At 44.5% G+C, this 24,972-nt stretch overlaps 1 protein-coding gene and 1 long non-coding RNA gene across 5 annotated transcripts; one reads left to right on the forward strand and one right to left on the reverse strand.

Annotated features, from left to right (window-relative positions):
• Window positions 1-346: 346 nt before the first annotated feature.
• On the reverse strand, window positions 347-5,339 carry LOC147975397 (uncharacterized). Its single transcript, XR_015600729.1, has 3 exons — window positions 4,594-5,339; window positions 4,279-4,355; window positions 347-4,034 (listed from the first exon to the last, which is right to left on the reverse strand). It is a non-coding gene; the product is annotated as an uncharacterized LOC147975397 (long non-coding RNA).
• A 149-nt stretch (window positions 5,340-5,488) lies between these two features.
• On the forward strand, window positions 5,489-19,610 carry LOC125551257 (3-oxoacyl-[acyl-carrier-protein] synthase II, chloroplastic). Of its 4 annotated transcripts, XR_015600728.1 has the most exons (14): window positions 5,489-5,993; window positions 6,659-6,864; window positions 6,962-7,165; window positions 7,256-7,366; window positions 7,451-7,546; window positions 7,617-7,662; window positions 7,785-7,864; window positions 8,090-8,158; window positions 8,273-8,357; window positions 8,459-8,613; window positions 8,702-8,782; window positions 13,082-13,346; window positions 18,044-18,103; window positions 19,197-19,283. XR_015600728.1 is itself a non-coding variant. In XM_048714430.2 (13 exons), exons 1-13 carry the CDS (start codon window positions 5,831-5,833, stop codon window positions 19,308-19,310), a joined length of 1,470 nt encoding a protein of 489 aa, XP_048570387.1. In that variant the 5' UTR covers window positions 5,492-5,830; the 3' UTR covers window positions 19,311-19,610. The 4 variants fall into 4 exon arrangements, 3 of the variants coding, with proteins under 3 accessions (XP_087374267.1, XP_048570389.1, XP_048570387.1); XM_048714430.2 differs by lacking the exon at window positions 13,082-13,346 and having other exon boundaries at window positions 5,492-5,993; window positions 19,197-19,610; XM_087518141.1 differs by lacking the exons at window positions 13,082-13,346; window positions 18,044-18,103; window positions 19,197-19,283 and adding an exon at window positions 9,090-11,929.
• Window positions 19,611-24,972: the final 5,362 nt, after the last annotated feature.

Here is a 24,972-nt window from a genome sequence, read left to right on the forward strand (position 1 = left end):
TTTCATGTATAATTTTTTCTTTTGTTCACTGAATGCTTCATTACTAAATCTCTACATTTGTGCATATCTTCTATCTGACCTAACACACGTGTACTACATATTGCCATGAGTTTCAAAAATTAGATGTTCCTAGAGATATTCCAAATTTGATTATCTATGCATATTTGATGACCAAACTTCCTTCTAAGAAAAAAAACCCAGCATCTATCTCAGTTACTTCCCTTTTATGTATAGTAGGTACTTTCATTAAGTGCATGCTTGATTAGGAAAACTTTACATTTACACATATGTATCTTACCTAAGACATGTCTACTACAATCCTGATTTTTCTATGGGCATTGAATAGTGAGCGACGGAGGCTGTGTATCATGAGGTCGTTCGGCATGGATAGGGCTCGTCATGCGGCACCGTCCTCCCGACCTCCTTCCCATCATAGCCTTATGGGAATTGGCTTACAAAGTGATTCTATACTTTAAATTATACCCTTTCTTAATATATGTGCTTGTCCATTCAGGTTTATCTTCGCTTGGAATTGGTGGAAGCAATTTTATCCCCCATTTTCTTTCTCTATGTTCTGTTTTCTAAGCAACATAAGTGGTATCAATAATATGTGATACTTGTGCATTTCTATCTTTAGGCAGGACATCCTTTTCACAACAAGAGATGAAAATGCTCCTATTGTACCTTCGCTTTTATGTTGCGTGTGTTGCTTTTGAACAATTGTCTTTTATGCCGCCATTCATGTAAACTACAAGGACATATTAATATCTATGACTCCTAAGGCTGATTCATGGTATGAGTGTGTTGCATTTCCACCGTTCTCTTATTGCTGACCATGTAATAACATTGTGAACTACACCCAACAACGTGAAAGGGGCGCCTCCTACCTGGCACCGCCCAGCTTTGTCTCAGGCGGCGCCACCGGGTGGCGCCCCAACCACTAGTGACCAAAATTGTTGATGGCCTGAGAGGCTTCCTAGCATGCTGAGTTATAATGTATCTAAATGAGTAGCATGTAGCAAGACAAATAAAAGGGACACAATTTTCTCTATTTTTATTGAAGACACTTATGCAACTCCTACTTTGAAATGATCAAATGAAGGAGACTATATAATAAGATCAACAAAATCAGAGACAAAAATCATAAGTTCACAAGACAAGATCAACGCACTAGCAGCTGCGTTAGCCTAGGGCAAATCGGCTAGTTTTTGTTCTTTAGGGATGACACATGATACCCGTATCCAGCTTACCTCATGGGCATAATCTTTTTCCATTTATAAACCCACTAGTAAGCTTGCACGTGCAAGTGCACGTATAGACTGTCATCAATTAATTACCAAGATAATAAAATTAGGCATGCAATGGGTGTCTTGACTAATATAAATATAAACACATTACAAGCCACTTAATGATAGACACAAAGGAAAAGAATCGATATATCTTTTTACAGTATCATTAGGAAATACGACATTTAGCGAGCCTGTGCAACTTTAGTGAGAACATAAATCACAAGGAATTAATAAATGGAGCAAACAATCATCTCACAATAACAAGCATCGTGGATCAAGAAGCTTCTCATAGTGAGACTGTATCATGTCCAATAACTCATGGATAGCCTAGATCCTTAGGCTAGGAGAAAATAATATAAGTGGACGAAAAATGAAAAGATCTCAACATGTGGAAGCATGGCACATCCTAGAAAAATGGGAGACGTAAATCTACAAAAAAACATTAACAAACATATAAGATTGTAAGAAGAACATCATAAGTACTCCCTCCGTTTGAATGTTATTACATTCAATATGCGAGTATATCGGTTGTAATAACATCTTATATTGTGGGACATAGGTATTAGTAAGTTTCATGATATTGTAGCAAGACAAGTTTCTACATCACCAACCCATCCACACTTCCAATCAAATCCAACAAGAGCATGAGAACAATTCACTTTCTTAGAGTGAATGAATTGTGCTTCTACCATAATTTCTAGTGGTTCACAATCCATCCACATATTTATCTATTCCAAATAGATGTATTTCTAACTATTACATGGTTAAAAATGGGATTCCTCATGCACTCAAATTTATTTTACGTTATGAAATAAAATATGATCTCTGAAAAATCACCCTCTAACTATGGAATCAACCCAAAATTTATTCCATATCTAAGAAAATGCATCAAGTCCATAGAGCACTTCTGAATGAAAAATGTCTTATTTTCATTATGCAGTTTGAACCACAAGTGCATTATGAAAGTAATATTTTCAAGCTAAGAATCACATCATCGCTAAATTAGGCTGATATTACCAACAAACTAATCCATGTAGCTTGCTTTACCTCTTAGAAACATGAGAGGGGAACCATCACTCTTTTTTGGCTGAGTTTCAGTATCTTTCTAAATCATGCATCAACAGTATGGAAAATCAAAAATCAGGTTTTTCTTAACCATGCATTGACTAAATGAAACGAAGGGAAGGAAACAATCAAGCCTGCAAACATGGAAGCTCAAATGGATATGTCTGAAGCGGCATAAAAACAAGGAATGAAACAGCCAATGCTCTGAGGTAGGAATTAATCAGGTGAGGTTCTATGTTGGACATGGTTACTTCGGCAACACAACAAAGACAGTATTATAATATATCAGTTTGCATTTTAACTTTTGAGTTACTGATTCAGAATGAAGTTATAAACTGCTGTCAGATATATTAGCAGTCAAAAAATGTCAGATATGGTCTCCGCTCAAAGAGATGAAACCTCAACAAAATACATAAATGAATCAGGACAATTAAATTAGATCGAACCTCATTGTGAGATAGGAAGTAGCTTCTGTAAAAAAAACTGAAATTTGAAAGGCGGTGTATGATATAAAAGGTTGCGCTGGATTTTTAAAAAGAAGAAACAGTGTGGAACATGAAACATTAACCATCACCAGTACAATATGTCAGCAACAAACATGAATATGAACAGAGATGTCAAGTGCCCAATAAATGGTACTCCCTCCTTCCCAAAATATAAGGCGCGGTTTGACTTTTTCGGTCTTCGTTGCACAACTTTGACTATGATTTTTATGTATTATATGTCTATAAAATCAGTATACATAAATATGAAATAATATTGTTTTGCAAGACAAATACGACAATGCCATTTATACATGTTCAATCTTTATACTTTGATATATATTAGTGGTCAAAGTCATGCATCAAAGACCATAAAAAGTCAATCGCGCCTTATATTTTGGGAAGGAGAGAGTATCTTACTAATTACTCCAAGGTGCCCATAAGGCACATCATCTCTTACCTTTTCTGGTTCCAATAGGGAATATAAGAATTTTATTCAGTAGCTTGTAGCAAAGTAGAAGTACGAACTAATAACAACAAAATTAGGGCGGACAATTGATGCAATATATAAACCTAAGACAACCCACATATATCACCTCATACTAAGATTGGTACAGCAACAATATTAAATTATTGTCAGGTAATATTTGTTTGAGAAGAGACTCATAATATCCTATGGACCTGATGCTGGTACAAGTTAAGTTAAAAAAGGCTTATATAAGTATGCAGACTCAACTTGTTTGGACTACCTAGATAACATATATCTAAATATCCAAACTTCCATCAACGGCATGAAAGCAGTTCAAGCAAACAAAATACAAAAAACACTATTTTATGTCCATTTTAAGTCATGATTCCTTAGTTATGCATCTCACTACAGTTGCACTATATTCAAGGAGAGCCCACTTAATATAGCATGAATGGATGCATTTATTAGTTCGTAACATACGAACCACAGGCATGCATGGTTTACCGCAAAAACATCTGCACATGTCTGCATAAATTGGGAACCAAACAAATTAGTGGGAACAAATCAAATAGACATGCTTTAGCAAGAGTTTTAGATATGTGATATAACTCTATTAGATTCAAATCCAATAAGAAGAAACCATTTGACCAGGAAGTCATAAATGAGGAAATGAAACGAATCCAAAATTCTGCCTCTGGATATATCATCAGTGTTTTGGCAGGTTGCAACCTGCAAGTATCAAAGACCACACTAAGACATATCCCCTTTCTTGCTTCTTTCTTGCATGGAAAATACCCTAGCATGCTGACATGTTAATAACTTAAAGTTATGCGGATTCGAACCATTCAATTAGTTGACTTGATTAAACAACCAGAATAAGGGATCCTATTTTCTGTTGCAAGAGTCTGATTTAAATTGCAACAAAATTGTTGAGACGATAGATCGTATGTGAAGGAGAACTTATCCGACGTACCCATTCGGCAGTAACGGCGAACCCGGCTACATCAGAACCTCATATGCCTCTTATTCCTTGATGTGCTTCATCATCCCCTATATCAAAATCATGAGAACGTTAAGGCATTTCCACAAGCACCTGTCAAGCACTGACAAAAATTATACAAACTGATAGTATTTTTCATAATGTTGCAGAAACACCCACAATAAAAAAATGTTGCAGAAATACCAAGCACATTCCTACAAAAATAGAGACTGATCTGACATAGGCATCAATCATCACTATCGTTGTATTCGAGGAGATGGGGTCGTCAAGAAAGAGTAATCTGCTTACAACCACAACAGCCCACATGGAGGCGACCTGGAGCGGAGACAGAGATGAGCTGCAGTTCCTCCTTTCACTTCCTTGGCCGGGAAGCAGAGGCCGTGATGACTACTTTTATCCACTGAGCAGCATGCCCACCGTGGTTGATCGGCCTAGGCAATAATGCCTACTCCATCTTGGCCGGGAAGCAGAGGCCGCGATGACTACTTTTATCCACTGAGCAGCATGCCCACCGTGGTTGATCGGCCTAGGCAATAATGCCTACTCCATCTTAGGGCAGCGCCGTCGCAGATCGGAAATTTCAGCCGTCGCACACACGGGGATGGGTGGGCGACGTTGTTGCCCGGTGAAGCGGCCGCGAGCGTTGGTGAAGCGGCTCCGATGCGACCTGCGGCGGCTCCAGCTCCGGGCGGCTTCGGCGCGCGACCGGCGGCGGCTCAAGCTGCGGGCGGCTCTGGCGCGACCTGTAGTGGCTCGACGAAGGGCACGGGACGGAGCGGCTCCGGCGGCGAACGGCGCGGGGCGGGGCGGGGCGGCGAACGGCGCGGGAGGAGGAGGGGGCGACAGGTCGGGGGCGAGAGGTCGTGCGGGAGAAAGGTCGGGGCGAGAGGTCGTGTGGGAGAGGGGTCGTGTGGGCGTTTTTTTCTTAATGGCGGCAGGGGCTGGGTTAGCGATGGATGGATTGTTGGCGTGATGCGTGTTTGCAGTGTTAAACACCGAAGGATTAAGGGCCATTGGATTTTGCTCATGGATGGGTGAGATGGTTTGGTTCTCCGTCCTCTCTTTTTTTTATAGGGGTAGTAGATAGTAGATGTGTATTTTTTTTCTCAAACAATAGGTGTTTTTTGCCATGTTGATATGTCCGGGAGATCCCTCAATACACTAGTGTTTGGCTTGAGCGGCTCAGCTCCTACAACTCCGTTCCCAGCGCACCTTTCGTCGAGCACCTGGCAATGGCGGCTTCCTCCCCGTCCGCCACCTCTCAGATGCGCCTAAGCCCTCTCCGTCCTTATTAAAGACCACCGCCGCCGCCGCTTTCCTTCTATCCAACTCCCGCAAATCCCTACCTACCCCGCGCGCGTTCGCTCGCTTGCGCCCGAACTGCCCGCATCTCTCGCGGACACAGACCCCCGTTCCGGTCCTTGCCTCTGCCGTTTCGTGGCTAGTGGATGCCCCTGCCCTTCCCCTCCCGCGAATCCAGGTGATTCGCATCACCTTCGCGTCGTCAGGATCCAGTTCGTGCGCAATGTCGGCAGTGGCGCCACCGCTGCGCACTTGGATCGTCGCCGCCTGCTTGTCTGCAACCTGCGTCGCAGACGATGAAAGGAAGCAGCGCAACTACATCGGCGGCGGGCTTTTCGGCACGCGCCGCCACCCTGCTGCGCGCCGCCGAGGCGGGACACGCTCTGGTGAGGCCATTTCCGTTGCCTTCTCCGCCCTTTCATGGTTTCTTGGTCCTTATCCGAATGTCAACTGTAAAATTGCGGTCGGCTGTAAGCCTGTAACCATGTAGGTCGTATCACAGGGTGTTCGGTGCGGGGTAAACGTCCGGGATTTATAGAGTTTCAGTTGTCAAATGGCTCGTGTGTATTTGGGGTTTCAGGCGAGAGACTATTATTCACTGCCTTGTGCATAATTCTGTATGTGTAAATCTTGTTCTTATATGTGTGATGCATGCTCGAGTGAATAAGTGACTTCACCATGAGTCCGTCATTAAAATAAAAGTATACTTTATCATAAACGTGGGATTTTTATCAGAATTGATTTATACACGAGGAAACTAAGTGGCAATATGGGAATTCGGCGTTGAAGATTGTACTATTAAAAACTGGTGTTTTTGGGGAAAACATATGATTGGAATTATCGCTAATGTGCAACTTCCATGGCCATTTGTTTCATTTCATGCGAATAAACCTTCCAATATTGTTCATCGGTTTTGATTGATTAAAGAAACATAACTTATTAACACTTTTTTGCGAGTGATGCTACTTTTCTTTTTTGTGAGTTTATTTGTAGCATATGCCGAATCAAATTAGTTATCCATCACCTAAATGAGATGCCTTATGGACTGCAGGAGTGCCCATTGCTGTTTCCTTTCATCCTGAAAGAGGAGCTGTGGAAAACAACAAATCTGAAACCAAACAACGGAGGGTAGTTGTCACTGGCATGGGTGTCGTGACTCCGTTAGGCCATGAGCCTGATGAGTTTTACAACAACCTTCTACAGGGTCTCAGTGGAATAAGTGAGATAGAAGCATTTGACTGTTCCAGCTATCCCACGGTATTATTTTATTCTACCTAACTTGAGTGTGGGGTTTATTTTGCAATGTAGCTGAAATATCCTTTGCAGTCTGCTTGACATGCTATCTTTCATACAGAGAATTGCTGGAGAAATCAAATCCTTTTCAACAGATGGTTGGGTTGCACCAAAGTTAGCTAAGCGAATGGATAAGTTCATGCAATATTTGATAGTTGCTGGTAAGAAAGCATTGGAAAATGGTGGAGTCACTGAAGATATCATGAACGAGTTGGACAAATCGAGATGTGGAGTTCTAATTGGATCTGGTATGGGTGGCATGAAGGTCCGGATCTCACAGTGTATATATTTACTTGTAAAGAAGGCAGTGTTTATTACACTGTTTGCCTAATGCTTATGATGCTATTTTAAGCAGGTTTTTAGTGATGCAATTGAAGCATTGAGGGTCTCCTACAGGAAGATGAACCCATTTTGTGTACCTTTTGCAACTACAAACATGGGTTCTGCAATACTTGCGATGGATCTGGTGCATTATATGATCTGGATTATTAGTTTTTTTAATTTTCTCAGTGGTTAATGATTATTAATTTTAAGTTGTATGCCTATGCAGGGCTGGATGGGCCCAAACTACTCTATCTCTACTGCTTGTGCCACTAGTAACTTCTGCATCCTGAGTGCAGCCAATCATATCATGAGGGGGGAAACTGTAAGTAACTTGATTTTTCGTGATATCCTGTGAGGAATGCCCTACTTGTTGACATGTCCTAAACATGCAGGATTTGATGCTGTGTGGTGGTTCTGATGCTCCAATTATACCAATTGGTACGGAAACTCATTATTTGAGATGTCATCATCCCAATTGTTATTGGCTTATTGTTTTGTTTTACTTGAACATCTTGTCTTTGCATGAATATTATGGTGATCATTTCTACTGTTACATGCAGGATTGGGAGGTTTTGTGGCATGTAGAGCTCTTTCACAGAGAAATAGTGATCCAACAAAAGCTTCTCGGCCTTGGGACATGGTTAGTCCTCCAAGATTTGTTTAACATAACCACTACCTAGTAGCCAAATCATATGAATGTACAGTCTACGCTTCATGTTTATACCACTGATACATTTGACTTCATGTTTACTGGCTTGGTGCACATATTTTCGTAGCGGTGATGATTCTGCACTAGTCGCATGCTTGAAATTAGCAGAACATGTACTGTTCTAACAGTTTGTGTTGTCTATTTTTTTTGCAACAGGATCGTGATGGGTTTGTCATGGGAGAAGGGGCTGGTGTGCTTCTTTTGGAAGAACTTGAGCATGCAAAGGTTGTGTTAATGAGATTCCTTAGATATTTTTTGTTCGTGCTTTTTTTCTCCATTTGTGTAGTTCTTCCATGGTGATTTCTTTTCAAATGTCTGAATGGAATTTCCATTCTATAGCAAAGAGGTGCAGAAATATATGCAGAATTTCTGGGTGGAAGCTTTACGTGTGATGCATATCATATGACGGAACCACATCCTGAAGGTGAAAAATATTCTTTAACCTTGTGGTGTATCTATTTTGTGATACTTCCCAACTGAAATTAGAACAATTTTTGTACTAATATTATGTTTATGTAATATCAGGGAAGGGGGTTATTCTTTGTGTTGAAAATGCACTAGCTGATGCAGGAGTAACAAGGCAAGACATTAACTATGTAAATGCCCATGCTACATCTACACAGTTGGGTGATTTGAAGGAATTCCAAGCTCTTTGCCGCTGTTTTGGGCAGAATCCTCAGGCATACCTCCTGATTCAGAAACAATCTTCTCTCTCTTCTTTGGCGTGTAAATTAAACTCAGGAATGATATGCATTTTATGCATTGCAGCTAAGAGTAAACTCAACAAAGTCGATGACTGGCCACTTGCTAGGTGCTGCAGGTGGAATAGAAGCTGTAGCTGTTATACAAGTAGGTCTTACTGCAGTTTTCTTTTTTTATCTGAATATAATATTTCCTGTTAGCTAATCTTATGCTTTTGTTTATGAACTGTCATTTTGGTTCCTGGCTATATTACCTTTGTGCGATTTCTTGAATTCTGAACTCCCATGCGGTTTATGAATACCTATGTTTAAAACTCCATGCATGGAGCCTTTATAATCTAGCAGCGTCATCTCACCCCAAGTCCGTAAATACGAGTCTTCCCCTAAGAGATCCTTTGTTAAGGGTAAGAAATGTTCAAATTAACAGAATATCTTACTACTCTCTCTATTTTCAGGGGGAATACATGCTACTGCTAAGTGGACAGTTCGAGAAATGCCACTACATAATCTTAAATTTTTTAGCATGCCATTGTTCAGTCACTGAATTCTGAAGAATCCCACTATGTCAAGAACTGGAAAACAGAGCTCTTCTGTTATTCATTCTCCCCCCTTTCCACCCATCCCCAATCCGCCCCACTACCTCCTGCCAGCTTACCTTGCCTTGTGCTGGTGACCAGCTGCGATGGCCCGAGCCCTCCCTGCATCCCACTGATGCCTTTGTGACATTGACCTCTCCACGTAGGGCGAGTACCGTGACTTCCCATGGGAGCGTGTCCTAGAGGTTAGGGTTTATGGTGGATGCTGGTGAGCAACAAGATGCACATATCTGGAGGTGGAGGAGGCCATGGAACACCAAGCTTGGCCATGAATGTGGAGTGGAGAATTGGACTTCCACTCTTAGCTTGGAGATCTTATCCCTAGCTCCGTTGCTGGGATGGGAAGCAATGGAAGTGGCGAGGAATGGGAACAAATGGGGGATGTGGAAGGAAGAAGCATAACATGATGCCATCCTTCAAGTTTCTGTAACGTAATAATTGCTTATTTAAATATCAAGTTTGGTAGTGGCATTTCTCAAAAGTGGAATATATCTAAATTCTCCCGTCCCTTTTATAGGGCACCCATGTATTCCAGATTTAGTATACTTTGCAATGTTTTACCAGCAATCAGTTTAATAGGAGTAGTATATAAGGCCAGAAAAGTAGCAGTGTCGGCTTTGTATTTGGTGTATTCATATGAGCATGTTATGCAAAATTAACAAGTGACAGTAAATGAAATCTACAGCCTAGAGTTTAATTTGGTGGACTGTTAAGGTACGTTGTTTTAGTGAGTTGCGGCAACCCCAAAACGCAGGGATGCCTAGGTGCCTAGTCTAGAGTTTGAAGGTGCAAACAATCATAATTAAGCATGCTTCATATGTCACGAAAAGATAAATATTTATGTAGTACATGGCTGGAGATTAGGAGGTATATCAGCACAATATCATTCCAAATTAAGCAATTTCTCTAGAGGGAGCAACATATTAAGAAGAGGGGTTACTGAGAAAAACACAAAACAAGCAAACATGCAAAAATACGGTGCAACAGAGCAAGAGGCAGCAATATATAGAAGAGATCAAGAGCAGATCAAATCATAGGGAGGAGAGAGAAGGAAACTAACCTGAGCTGAGCTGATCTCAAAGTTTTGCGGAGGCGGCAGGATGAGAAGGCAACTAAGATTTGGATGTTGGCAAGCCTGCTAGAATGCTGGCAGGTGGTCTCTTTCTCCCGACAGTGGCACTGGTGGCTTTCTCACTCACCTGCAGCCTAACTCAAAACTCATCAAGTGCCATATCTGTTTTTTTCTCTCCTCACTCATGTGGTACCTGCCCCCTTAATTTTTTTGCTTCCAATCATGGTCATGGTGTTGCCAGGCACTCAACTCGTTGTGCATAACTCCCGCTAAGCTGTCACGACTTTAGCAATGCAGAAGCCACACACTGAAGAATTGGTCCATTTTGATGTGGATAATTATCGAGCTAGGACACATACAGATTGAGCTGAGGTGGCATGTGTTGCCTGTGTGCTGGAGTGAGCAGGGACCATGTTAAAGCCTATTATGAGATTCCATTAAAAGGCATCTCTAACTCCTGTTCCAAATGATCGGAAAAGTGAATTATAATTGTTCTGAAATCTCATCCTGAACTCTCATCTCAATTTCGTTGTTCTTCGGGACATCACAATTTAGTATTTATAGTAAGGTCTTAATCTAGCGGTGCTCCACAATCTCTCGATTGACCGGTAACAGCGACCAACTGGTTGAGAGATTGCTCTATGGCTTAATCTCCTGTAAAACTGAAGTTGGCGTTTGACTGATTTGGAGGGAGCTGCGCTGGCACACAATTCCAAGCTGTCCGCTCAAACTCGAATTGTTGTGGAGAAGATGGAAGTGTGGTCACCTTGTTGAAAGTGGTCACCGAGGAAGTGGAATCCATCTCTGCCAATGTCGATTCCAACGACAGGGATTCACGAAAATCACGAAGCAGGTGGACGACCGGCAAGGACCCTGACATCGTCAAGCAGGCCCAAGTGACGCCTGCGGTGGTGACTTTGCCATGCCCATGATTTCTGCCGTACACCGACAAGGCACCATTGCTCGCCAAGAACGGTCCTCCCCTGCTCCAGCGTCGGCAGTACGCCCTGTCCGATGAGCGGGATCACGTGGGGGGGGGGGGGGGGGGGGGGTTATTGGATCTGCCAGCTGCCGATTCTGTTCCATATGGCCAGTTTCATTTGAAGCCACCCAAACACTGGTTCCCCACCTTCAAAGGTGAGTTTCCCCTTCTCTAGGTTGATCCCTGCTATAACTATTTTGAGATGTACAACGTTCCTGGGCATCATTGGGATGCGGCATTGTGGCAGCAATTGTACAAACGACTGCATCGCCGCATCCACTGGGACACGACCATTGCGGTGGTTGTTGCTGAGTTCGGTGGCGATGAGTTTGATGACCAAATGTCCAAGATCTTGCAGCTGAAGCAGACCGGCATGGTGGTCGAGTATAAGTTGGCGTATGTTAGAAATAGACTGAAGTAGAGGAGCAAGAATAGAGCTGGGGCTGAACACAGGAAAGTGGTTTTCTGAAGCTGTAGCTAGTATTGCTGCGTGAGGACTATTTGTAGTAAATAGGCATGTCGGTTGTTGAAGTGTATATGTGGATTGCCTAGCCCTTTCCATCAGTTCGAATTTTGGTTGTACTGGCTAGTGCATGAAACTTAACATGGTATCAAGGCCTAAGGTCTTGAGTTCAAGTCTGGGCTTCGCAATTTATCCAAAAATTGTTGTTACCCCCCTCTATGTCCATGTATAAGCCTCTTGAGCCATACCTAGTCTATTCACGTGTTGACTTCCCGCATCAAACGTGAGAGGGGGTGTTGAAGTGTATGTGTGGATTGCCTAGCCCTTTCCGCCAGTTCAGACTTTTTGGTTGCGTTGACTAATGCATGAAGCTTAACATGGTATTAGGGCCTAAGGTCTTGAGTTCAAGTCCTGGCTTTCGCAATCTATTCAAAAATTGTTGTTACCCCTGTCCATCTATAGGCCTCCTGAGCCATATCTCTGAGTCTATTCACATGTTGACTTCCCGGGTCACACGTGAGAAGGGGTGTTGAAGTGTATATGTGGATTGCCTAGCCCTTTCCACCAGTTCAGACTTTTTGGTTGCATTGGCTAGTGCATGAAGCTTAACATGGTATCAGGGCCTAAGGTCTTGAGTTCAAGTCCTGGCTTACGCAATTTATTCAAAAATGGTTGTTGCCCCCTATGTGTTGGTTATCTAGCAAGTATATGCCTCTTGAGCCATACATCTGAGTCAGTTCACGTGTTGACTTCCCGCGTCACACGTGAGAGGGGGTCTTGAAGTGTATATATGGATTGCCTAGCCCTTTCCATTAGTTTGGACTTTTGATTGCGTTGGCTAGTGCATGAAGCTTGTCATGGTATCAGGGCCTAAGGTCTTGAGTTCAAGTCCCGGCTTTTGCTATTTATCCAACATAGTGACAATGGGATCTTGCAGTATATCATAATTTGGGTCTATCCAACACCATTGTTCTGCCAACAATGTGTTTCCACTATTGCCGTCATCTTGTCTTAATTGGCCTGCGCCCTGGTCCAGATTGCTGATGTATTTACATACTCCAACGCGAGAAAATGGGTTACATACTCCAACGCAAGAAAATGGGTGTCCTACTCCTACAAACTTTTCCTTGATTTCCTTGCTTTCCTTCATGCTACCAGTATCATTGAGGGCCCTTTCGATTGATTAATAGAGCGTTTATTGCATGCGATTAATTAGGCATAGTTATATGAAAAAAAAATCCTCTCTTAATTTCCTTAGTCAGTTAGTCTTCTTGAAAAAAAATCATTCATTAATCCGCAAGCTGTAAGTTGTGTGCCCAATTTTGTGAGAAAAGCAGGACAATGGGAAGCGACAATACCACAACACACGGGCGACAATAGATCAAGATCGTGAGGCTTGCTATCCATCTACTATGAGTTAAAAAAAAGATATCAATCTACTATGCGTGCATGGTGCTGCCTCGGGTCGGAGCAGATCTAAGTCGGAGGAAGGCTGGATTGCCGGAGATAGCCTGTCGCACTGTCTGGCACGAGACCACACTGACTTGCCGGGAGGCTAGATTGTATTGTTAGGGCACAAGTAGAATTACAGAAGAGAAGGTATGTCTCTAATCTCTACTTGTATAGGTAGTCTTTGGCCTAGGAAATTTTATCATGATGGTTGATTAAAAGTATGAATGATTATCGACATGCATGGCCTCTGTGTCATTACAATTGGACACTAATAATCGATTTATGAGTATTGTTAATGGATATAGATCATTGTGGTTATTAATTTTTATATTTGGGGACTTGCCGGTAATTGCTATGGAGAGGAATAGACTAATCCGTAAGGTAAGGGCAATACATAATACAATATAACATCTAAATGGATGACAACGTGGGTGATGAATGGCATTTAAATTCGGAAATTGCTTTTGGAGGCCGAGCTCCATGGAGGCCTCCAAATGCAAAATTCAGAATTCATGAAAAATCATATTTTTACATTTAAAAAAAATTGAAAAAAATACAGAGATAGATGAAGGCATAATGCACAAGTGGGTAAATTTTCAGGACGAAATACGTTCAAATGAGGGTTGTGCAAAAGACAAATCTGAGGCTTTTTAGCACATGATACTGTTCATCCTCCAAGACCATGAATTTGTCTTTTTTGTACAGGTCACATTTCAACGTATTTCATCCTGAAATTTTACATACATACGCCTCACATCCTTGTTTACTTGTACAAAAAATTTCAGATTTTTTAAAAGCCAAATTTTTGAATTTTGACTTTTTTTAAAAGAGGCCGAGATCCAAAATGTCATTCTCCACTTAAATCATCCATTAGTCTTGACCAGGTACCAATTTTTACTATAGCTAATTAGGATAAGAAATTAGGATAAACTTAATAATAAAGCTAATGCACATATAAGTAAAGAAGAGACTTATAAGAGAAAAATATTGTAGTATTTCTGATTCAAAATATTTTTTTGCAATACTTAATTATGTTTATGTTAAGGGCCCTTAGGTTTGGTTCTGCTTCGGGCCCTTGAAATCTCAGGACCGGCCCTGATTATGGACTCCCATGTTAAGTTCGGTCTACCCGGCCTCTCTTGACATTATCAGAATGCTTTAGCCGTCCGCTATGCACTGGCGCTTCTGGAGGCCTTGAATATGCCCAAACCATCTTAGACGATGTTGGACAAGCTTCTCTTCAATCGGTGCTACCCCTCGTATATCATTATTCCAGACTCGGTCCTTGTGTGGCCACACATCCATCTCAACATGCACATCTCCGCCGCACCTAACTGTTGAACATGTCGCTTTTTAGTCGGCTAGCACTCAGTGCCATACAACATTGCGGGTCGAACCGTTGTCCTATAGAACTTGCCTTTTAGCTTTTGTGGCACTCTCTTTGTCACAGAGAATTCCAGAAGCTTTGGCGCCACTTCATCCATCCGGCTTTGATTCGATGGTTCACATCTTCATTGATATCCCCATCCTTCTACAACATTGACCTCAAATAATGAAAGGTGTCCTTCTAAGGCACCACCCACCCATCAAGGCTAACCTCCTCCTCCTCGTGCCTAGTAGTACTGAAACGGCATCTCATGTACTCGGTTTTTGTTCTACTAAGTCTAAAACCTTTCGATTTCAAGTTTTGTCTCCATAGCTCTAACTTCCCACTGACCCCTGTCCGACTATCATCGACTAGCACCACATCATCCGCAAAGAGCATACACCATGGGATATCTCCTTGTATATTCCTTGTGACCTCATCCATCACCAAAGCAAAAAAGATAAGGGCTCAAAGCTAACCCCTGGTGCAGTCCTATTTTAATCGGGAAGTCATCAGTGTCACGATCAGTTGTTCGAACACTTGTCACAACATTATCGTACATGTCCTTGATGAGGGTAATGTACTTTGCTGGGACTTTGTGTTTCTCCAAGGCCCGCCACATGACATTCCGCAGTATCTTGTTGTAGCCTTCTCCAAGTCAATGAACACCATATGCAGGTCCTTCTTTTGCTCCTTATATCTCTCCATGAGTTGTCGTACCAAGATAATGCCTTCCATGGTAGACCTCCCAGGCATGAAACCAAACTGATTTTTTGTCACACTTGTCATTCTTCTTATGTGGGGTGCTCAATGACTCTCTCATAGCTTCATTGTATGGCTCATCAGCTGAATTCCACGGTAATTAGTAGTTAGTACAAAGTTGTGACACTTGTTTTGGGACGGAAGGAGTACAACTCTGAATATCCCCTTCTTGAAGATTGGTACTAATATACTCCGTTCCATTCTTCTGGCATCTTTTTGCCCAAAAAATGAGGTTTTAAAGCTTAGTTAGCCATACTATAGCTATGTCTCCGAGGCCTCTCCACACCTCAATGGGGATACAACCAGGGCCCATCGCCTTGCGTCCTTTCATCCTTTTTAAGGCCTCCTTGACCTTAGACTCATGGATTCGCCGCACAACACGCCTACTGGTTACATAGTTCAAAAAAGCGCTAGGCGTTAGTTGTGCGTTTTGCCACCGCCTTGCACTTTACAGACCAAAGCGCATGCTTATGCGCAGATTAAGTGTAGTTATGCGCAATGCGTTTTGCCAACGCCTAGAGCCTGGGCGCGCTTAAGCGCTCGCTTAGGCGCGCCTTTTTTAACTATGGCTAGTATCATTAGAGGAGTCGTCCAGTTCAATGGTAGAGCTCTCATTCTCCCATTGAACAGCTTGACGAAGTACTCCTGCCATCTATGCTTAATATCCTTGTCCTTCACCAGGAGTTGGTCTACTCTGTCCTTGATGCATTTGAGTTGGTCAACATCCCTTGTCTTCCTCTCTCAAATCTTGGCCATCTTATATGTCGGCGTACGACAATCTATGGGACCAGAGAGCCCCTTATGTTCGGTGAGGGCTCACAACACACAAAGAGCAGTAACAACCATGAAAGCACTCGAGCGTTTACCCAGCTTTGGGCCACTGTGAAGTTAAAACCATACTCCTGCTTAGTGGATTATGTGCATATGAGCCCTGTGATTACAGAGAGCGCGACCTTGTCGGCAAGGAGCTCGGGAGGTGCTGCTAAGCTACTGCAAATGGGCAGGGTTTCGACCTTTGTAAAGGTTGCCATGGCCTTGCTTTTATAGATGAAAGGGGTCACCACAATGGCAAAATAGTAATTACAGAGGGTAAATAGTGGCTACAGTGCTATCATACCTAACACTGACGCTGTAGGACAAACGCATTAAATGTGCCGTGATGTGTCATGCTGGGACAAATATTGGCAAGGGAGCGCCACTCCACCTGTATCGTCAGCCCATCTACCTTTTATTACCGCGACATGCCCTTTGGACGGGTGTCAATAAAGTTGATCTTCAGACGGTGGATCGACACGTGCCCCGACAAGCTTCACCTAACCGCCTGTGCGCTCGCCACCTGTCGGCAAGATCTTGAAAGGTAGGTGCGGTAGAGCGGTGGAAGAGGTTTGGGCTTAATGGTGCGGAGCTTGCCGGCTATGTGGAGAATGCCTTGTCGTAAAGGTTGCTTCTTGGCAGCCCGAGTCTTGATCTTCAGTACTTCCTTTAGTACTTCTTGATGACCTACCTCAAGGTCTTCTCCATGGTTTTATCTACCATGTCTTGAGTGCTTTGTGATGGAACTATCTTTCGTCAAGCCCTTCTCGGCAAGGAGGCTACAACTGTCTGTGCGTAGTCAAGGGTATGAACACCTATGTTCAATACACCGACATTATAGATGTCCCTTTCGCCTTCCTTCGTGTCTAACCGCTCGTAGAGGTCCTCATACGCCCGACCCCTTGCTTCACTCACAACTCGTTTTGTGGCCTTCTTTGCCATCTTGTACTTTTCTATGTTGTCTGCACTCCTATCCAGGTACAGGCGTCTCAAACAATCTTTCTTCTCCCTAATAGCATTCTGGACATCATTATTCCACCACCAGGTATCTTTAACTTCGCTTCTACTTCCCCTGTACACTCCAAACTCCTCTGATCCCACCTTATGAATGCAAGTCGCTATCTTCGTCCACATATTGTTTGCATCACCTCCTTCCTCCCAAGGGCCCTCCTTAATGACCCTCTCCTTGAACGCCTGAGCTACCTCCCCCTTGAGCTTCCACCACTTCGTTCGAGCGTCTTTGGTACGCTTATCCCGCTGGACACGAATCTGAAAGCGAGAGTTAGCCACCACAAGCTTATGCTGAGGGAAAACACTCTTTCCAGGTATCACCTTACAATCTAGGCACGCACGCTTGTCTTCTCTTCTCGAGAGGATGAAATCAATCTGGCTAGAGTGTTGACCACTATTAAAAGTCACTAGATGTGATTCTCTCTTTTTAAAGAGGGTATTAGCTACGATCATGTCATAGGCTAGAGCAAAGCTTAAGACATCTTCTTCTTGATTCCTGATGCCATAGCCAAAGCCCCATGCACCCCTTCAAAACCTGTGTTAGATGTACCCATGTGGCCATTGAGGTCTCCTATGAAGAGCTTCTCGCCAATCGGTACACTCCTAACCATGTCATCCAGGCCTTCCCAGAACTCCCTCTTGGTGTTCTCATTGTGGCCTACTTGCGGGGCATACGCGCTGATAACATTGAGAACTAAGGCCCCAACTACCATTTGGACCAGTATAATCCGGTCCCCATGTCTCTTGACGTCTACCACTCCATAGTTGAGGCTCGTTTTGATCAAGATGCCTACTCCATTTCTGTTCGCGGGCGTCCCTGTGTAATCATGCAAATGTTAATATCATACTTCATGATTGTATTCTTCATCATGTATCCTTTGTTTCTATGCAGGCTATAAGAACTGGTTGGATCCATCCGAATATCAATCTAGACAATCCGGAGAAAAATGTGGTAATCTTTTGTTGACACACAAGTCTTTTTTTCTCTTGCATGAGTCTTATAGCACTTCACATCAGATTGAGCCAATGCTGGTATAAAGAATAGTTATGCGAGGCCAGTTATGATTTTTTTTTTCTGCTGTGCTATTGTTTACTGAAGAAGTTTGAAATGAAAAGAAAAAACTAGTGAATCTAATGAGCAGTGGTTCGTTTAACAGGATGCCATAATTTTGCTCCTAGTGTGTTCAACCCCTCGGAGAACTCTTTATTGCAACCTTGAACAATTGCCCTGAGCTCAGATTTTAACCTCCTAAGTTCCTCTGGGTAAGCTGCCAGAAGTCTTCATATGAATCCAAATCCTGGGTCAGGTGGATTTGACTTCCTCTGGGTAAGCTGCCATATCAGTTAAGTGAGCCGTCGCAGCATTGCCAGATTCATTGCTGACACATCATCACCGCCACCTGTTGGAACAACAAGGTGAAAGCACTGGAGTTTGTCATCTCTCGCTCAAGCTACTGCATGCTTCTGTGGATCTCACTTCTCCCTGCGGAACCTCTACTCCCTCACGCCACCCGGGGTTGCATGCAGAGCCCTACCCCCGTTCCATTGCTGTGCTGAATCTCTCTCTCTCTCCCTCTCCCTCTCCCTCTCCCTCTCCCTCCCCCTCCCCCTCCCCCTCCCTCTCCCTCTCCCTCTCCCCCTCCCCCTCCCTCCCTGTGTAGCGTTCAGAAAAAGTCGAGGCTAAGAAAGATTTTGGGGCTAGATTCTGGTGTCAAGTCTAGTTCAAGAGTGAGTCCTAGAGAATAAGGTGAACACATGGGGCACTAAGTCAGGCCACACAACTACCACTATTACGGTTCTGGTCCCTTTTTCCTGGTTGAATGGATTTCACCAGGGAGGCTAAGATATTGCACAATATTTTGCTCTGCTAGACCCGGCTCTAGTAATTTTCTTAGACTCACCTCACAGTGGTCATGCTCTAACTCCGCCCCTGGCCTACAAATTCATCAACATAGCATATTTTGAACACGGAGTTTCATCTTTTTAACGGTGTATGATCTTTTTGCCATGTTTTCATCGAATATGCTTACATTTTAATTTTGTAGGATGTCAACTTGCTGGTGGGATCACAAAAGGAGAGATGTGATGTGAAAGTCGCATTGTCGAATTCATTTGGATTCGGTGGGCACAATTCATCAATTTTATTTGCGCCCTTTTGAGCTCTGTTGGTGTGGTAGCTTATGGTACGATTGTGTCGCGGAACTGGAATTTTCACAAAGCTCAGCAAGACAGCAACATTTCACAAGCCACAAATTTGTAATGGGAATCCAACTCAGTAGAATATATTGCTACATAGGTGAGCAAAGAAAGCAATTAAGTTTCTTTTGTATTGCAAAAGCAAATATATCCCATTCAGAAGTTAATCAAGACGTTGCACATGCACTTTGGTCCATCCAATTTTTGTACCAGATGTTATTTGATTCGTCCTATGGGACTTTACTGGGCCCGGTATGTTTTCATCTCGCTGTTTTACCAGGCAGAGAATGCTTGCTGACGTAAAGCTGACTTTGTGGTGAACTGTTTTTTGTCCAAAGGGCTGCAAATTGCTGCTGTATCTTGATGTGTTAATTACTGTAATAAGCAGCCACAGTAGCTGTTTTAATTTTTAATCCGGCGTCAGTTTCTAATAAGAAAATAAAACGGGAATACATAATCGTGCGCGCGCTCACTAAGCGTCTTGAGCGGCCGGCCACGGACCGCTCGATCCACTTGTATCGCACGGCCCGCGTTGCCACCTGGTCGGTCTTGCCTCCGCCCACATCTCCCGCACACCTGGCTCGGTTGAGTTGAGGCGTGCGGCGCACATAACTCTGGTGGGTCCATCATGTCAGACTGTGTAGGTGCGGGTGGTAGAAATTTCGTGCCACTCTCCAAGGGAAATGATTTTAATCAGCCGGCAGATGTAGCACGGGCCTTCTGTCGCCTCCTTTGCTTGACATGTGTCCTGCTTGACCACACACGTTTCTCTTCCTCATCTTTTTTGCAACAACTATTGCAGAACAGTGGCCAGCGAATGATGACTGCACCAGTGCATGATGCAGCTGAAGATGTGTTACACTTTTCGCAACACGCGCCTTGTTGCAGAAAATTAGGTGTGACGGAGATGTTGTTGCAATTTTGGCAACAAAAGTCTTGTTGCAGAAAAATAAGGAAGAAGAAATTGTGCAGCATTATGGGTATTGCTGCAGGAGATTAGAGAAGAAAAGGTTTTGAATCAAGGGTTTTGTTGCAGAAAATTAGAGAATAGAACGTTTTGCAACTAAGGCCTTGTTGCAAAAACAACAATGATTAGAATCACCCGATTGATCACGACTATAATTGCGCCACACGTACAACCGTTAGATACAAGTTTAATCGGACGACATGCAACCTCTATCAGCCGCCCAAGACCTACATCACTGGACGCGTGCCTCTGTCAATTTTCTGCAACATCATCTGGGTTGCAGAAAGTCATCCCGCAACAACGTCTATGTTACAAAAGCATTAAGATGAGAAAGAAATTCTACATCATCATCTGTGTTGCACAAGTCCGTTCGAAGGCCACACATGTTTCAAAAAAGTTAATGCGAAAAAAGTCTACAACAAAATCTTTGTTGCAGAAGTTTCCGCAACAAGAGATATGTGCAAACGGTTCCGCAACACTGTCTTTGTTGCAATTGTGAGGAAAGAGTCGGGCCGATGGATGCGCCGGATCAAACGACTGTGAAGGTGGCGGATCTTTGAAAATAATCCGCCGGCGGACGCGTAGGGTCGCCCACAAACGCCTTCCATTTCTCTCGTATCTTCGCCACATCTCCTCTCCTCATCGGGTCCCGTGCATCGCATCCATCGTTGAAGCTTGCACAGGAGGCGGAGGGCATAGTGGGGAGGCATCCGCTGCTCGTCGCTGGCTCAGGTATTGTCGTCATTCACCGTCTTTAACCGCTCATCCCCTCGTTCGTTCTCCCCGTGCCCGTATCGTTCTCGCCGTGGCCGTAGCGGGGAGGCATCCGCTGCTCGTCGCCGGCTCAGGTATGGCCGTCTCAAGCCGCTCATTCGCTCGCTCGTTCTCCCCGCACTCATACTGTTCCCTCGCGTCCGTAGCGGGGAGGCCACGGCCGTAGTGTTCTCGTCGCGCCCGTAGCGGGGAGGCCGTGCTCGTGATGTTGCAGTGATTTTTGGGGCATGCACCCCGGTGATGTTGATGTGGTGCCCTGACTTAATCGTGCACTAATCATACACGCAAATGCGTACGATCAAGATCAGAGACTCACGGGAAGATATCACAACACAACTCTAAACACATATTAAAGTCATACAAGCTTTATATTACAAGTCAGGGGTCTCAATGGCTTGAATACATAAGCTCGAATGCAAACGAGTCAGCGAAGCAACAATATTTGAGTACAGATATAAGGTAAACAAGTCTGCCTTAAGAAGGCTAGCACAAACGATAACAACGATCGAAAAGGAAAGGCCTCCTATCCGGGAGCCTCCTAACTGCTCCTGGTCGGCGGCGGCCTCCACATAGCAGTAGGCACCCTCGGGGTAGTAGTAGTCGGTGGTGGCATCTGCTTCCTGGGATTCGTCATCTGATCGCATCAATCGAGTATAGGGGAAAAGAAGTAGCAAAAACAACCGTGAGTACTCATCTAAAGTACTCGCAAGATTTACATCAGAACTATACTCAGTATGCATCAGTATCAAAGGAATGGGGCTATATCTTTGGACTGAACTGCAGAAATGACAGAAGTGAAGGGAAAGCCTAGCCTATTGAAGACTAGCATCTTGAAGCATCTTGCAGCATTAGAAGAGTGCAGATTAGCATAATATAAGTAGCAAGTATGTTGTAGTAACGCCTAGAGATCCTTTCTCATCTCCCTGAGAGAAAGCAACCCCGGAGCCATCATATCCATTTCACATCTCCAATATCCAGTTCTAGTTCTATAGACCGGGATACAACTCCGAGCGTCCGTTACCGTGGACACAACTATTTGAATAGATTAACTTCCCTGTAGGGGTGCACAAACTTACCCAACACGCTCGATTAACTCCGGCCGAACACACGTTCCTGGGTCATGCCCGGCTTGGGCTGATCAACACACCGTAGTCCTACGTAGGCTCAACAGAGAGGCCAACACGCTGGTTTACATCCTAAGCGCTCAGGGGTCTTGGGCCCATCGCCCTTTGCACTCCTGAGCATTGCGTGGGCGGCCGAGATCAGTCCTGGCTACCTCTTTATGCAAAGCAAGTGCTTATGTGGACCACCCAGGCGCGTGCCGCTCTGCTGACGTCCAAAGAGCTTTTGAAGGATCGTATGACACAGAGTGCCCATACTTATTCCCGCGTGGTGGTCAGTGCGAAAGGCCAGAGGCCTACTCGAATCACATATCCAAACCGTTAGTGTCTTGGGAGCGCGCGGAGACGATCAATAATCCATGATCTGTGGTCCCATCGTCCCGTCTCACGGACTTACGGCAAGGGCTAAGAATGCCTGGCCGTGCCGCATAATTAACTCGTGGTATCCTCCAGATCAACCCGACTCCACATCACTCGCGCGTACCCTCACGGTCAACCGGACTTCACATTTCTCTCGCGGGCACCCCTCGGGGCCGACCCGACTCCAATATGGTTCTGGGGTAAAGTCAAAGTAACCGTGTGTGTGTCCAAAACAGGAAGGGGGGAACCCGAGAAATCACCCTTGATGGATTCCCACTCGATGTAACCGTTAAGGTAAACTTGGAGGAATCACCCTCGAGGTTCACACTTGAGGTGTTGCACGACAGAGTCGTTATCGTGAATGGTGAAGGAGGAATCACCCTTCATATACCACGACCGATTAGCTACACTACAGAGTTATCATCAGGAGTGCGTTACGAGGTATCACCCTCGGCACTCGATAGTAGTTCTGCAGTCGTATAACTAAGGGGGTGTGAGGCGATGTGTCGGGATCTGGACGTCGATCACATTGGTCGAGTCATCGGTAATAAAGCGGGGGCAACAGGGACAAGGTGAGGGGTCACTGGTTGATCACTAGCTAGCCTACTAATGCGCTCCTCGCAGTTTTAGTTGCGATACAAGATCCGAAGTGGCAGTTTTTTGAATAAAAATGCCTACCTCTGAAGAAACTGACAAGCTGCTCTGAAGAAAATGCCATGCGAATCTGAGGAAACTGCCAGCAAAAACGTTCACAAATGCCTTATCTCCCAGCGAACGTTCATCAGCTAATGCGATCCTACACGTACACCATCCAACCTACTCGATCCTACATGTACACTATCCGACCTACTCGATCCTACACGAATAAATAGAGGATCACACACGTACTACCTCCTTTTCGATTTGCAGGGCTTAATTCAAAAATCTCACCAACCAAGGTAGATGATGAGTGGTGGAATCATTTTTGACAAGGAGGGAGTACCTCACCTGGATGATTCGAGTGCACTCGTTTGACCGTCATGCCGACGTGTGACCCAACATGGACGGGACGCACCACTGACGGGACGGGACGACACCGTCATAATTTTAGTTTTTCTAGTTTTCCATGGCAAGCTGACGCGCTAAGCCTTGCCTGCTTATGCATTGAATTCCGATGACCACGATGACTGTCGCGTTTCCCGCGACACGCTGGTTCGCCTACCTTCTGCCTATAATTACTGTTTCCCGGCCTTCTCTGGTGGCACCATCACCTAACTCGCCCTATCCTCATAAGCCCCCACCGGCCCGACGCTGCTCGCCACTTATCCTCGCTCTCGCCACGTCCGCCATGTCCCCGCCCATCCGTGATAGGCGACGCCGGAGGTGGTCACCGCCGGAACTAGTGTTCGGTTTTTCACCGGAAGGCAGACGGAGGGAGGAAGCATTCTATCGGTCTTTAGATGGCAATGCGGAGTATGAGGAGTTGTTGGAGCACGACCGCCTGGTGGAGGAGCAGCGTATCGCCGATTTGCGCCGTAAGAGGGACATGGAGTAGCAGCGCACCGACACTTCGAGTCGCGAGCAGAGCGCCCGCAACTGGGCCGACTACGTGGAGGTCGGCACCCGGCAAATAGCCTCGGAGGCTGTCGGGCACGCACGCGTTCGCGACGCTGAATTTTACTACCAGCTCGTCAAGTGGGTTTCCCGCTTAGAAGCCAAAACTTCAGTGGACCACGCCGGCATGGAAAGGGCCAACGCCCGCGAGCAACGCGCCCTATCGCACCTCTAGCAAGTACGAGGCGAGGTGGAGGACGCCAGTGCCGGCGTTTAGCGTGTACCGCAGATGGCGGCCAGCATCGTCTAGTTAGCTAAGAGTAAGTTAGTACTTGTACACTACTAGAGTATTAGTGGGAGTAGATAGTTAACTTGGCTATGATGGTTGTCAATGTGGAAGTTCAGTACTCTATATCTGGATCAGACCTGTTACTTTGCTCTGAATGTTGAATTTTCCCTTTGAACATATGGAATGAGATTTTATTTTTTAAATGGGTTGTATTTGTCCACCACGGGTTTAGAGGCTGACTTCTGGGCCTATCAGGTTGACGCGTACACAATCAGGAGATGATTGTACGTGGAGAGGATGACAGAAGGGACCCACCAAGGTCATGGCAGTACGCAAGCAAGTGCCTCCTTATTTCTAGCCAATAAAAAATGGCTCCTCCTAATGGATCTCTGACATCTGGGTCCCATGCCATTGTTAACGTAGTCAATAAATGAGAGAATTGCACAACGAGCGGCTGACACCAGGGACCCAGCAGCCCGCCCAGTTATTTTTGTTTTGGGTTAATTTGACAAATGCCACTCCAAATCTGGTGATTCCGAGAAATGCCACTGTAATTTCCAAACTTTGAAAAATGCCATTTC

This window comes from Triticum urartu, chromosome 4A (assembly GCF_056163025.1).
Source record: "Triticum urartu cultivar PI428250 chromosome 4A, HENAU_Tu73, whole genome shotgun sequence".
Lineage (NCBI taxonomy): Eukaryota > Viridiplantae > Streptophyta > Magnoliopsida > Poales > Poaceae > Triticum > Triticum urartu.

Bases quoted from the DNA above. Each gene is read 5' to 3' on its own strand.
- LOC125551257 (XM_048714430.2), top strand. From the start codon at position 5,831: ATGTCGGCAGTGGCGCCACCGCTGCGCACTTGGATCGTCGCCGCCTGC. The intron at 5,994-6,658 runs GTGAGGCCATTT...TATGGACTGCAG, and splicing joins CCGAGGCGGGACACGCTCTG to GAGTGCCCATTGCTGTTTCC. The intron at 18,104-19,196 runs GTAATCTTTTGT...TTAATTTTGTAG, and splicing joins ACAATCCGGAGAAAAATGTG to GATGTCAACTTGCTGGTGGG.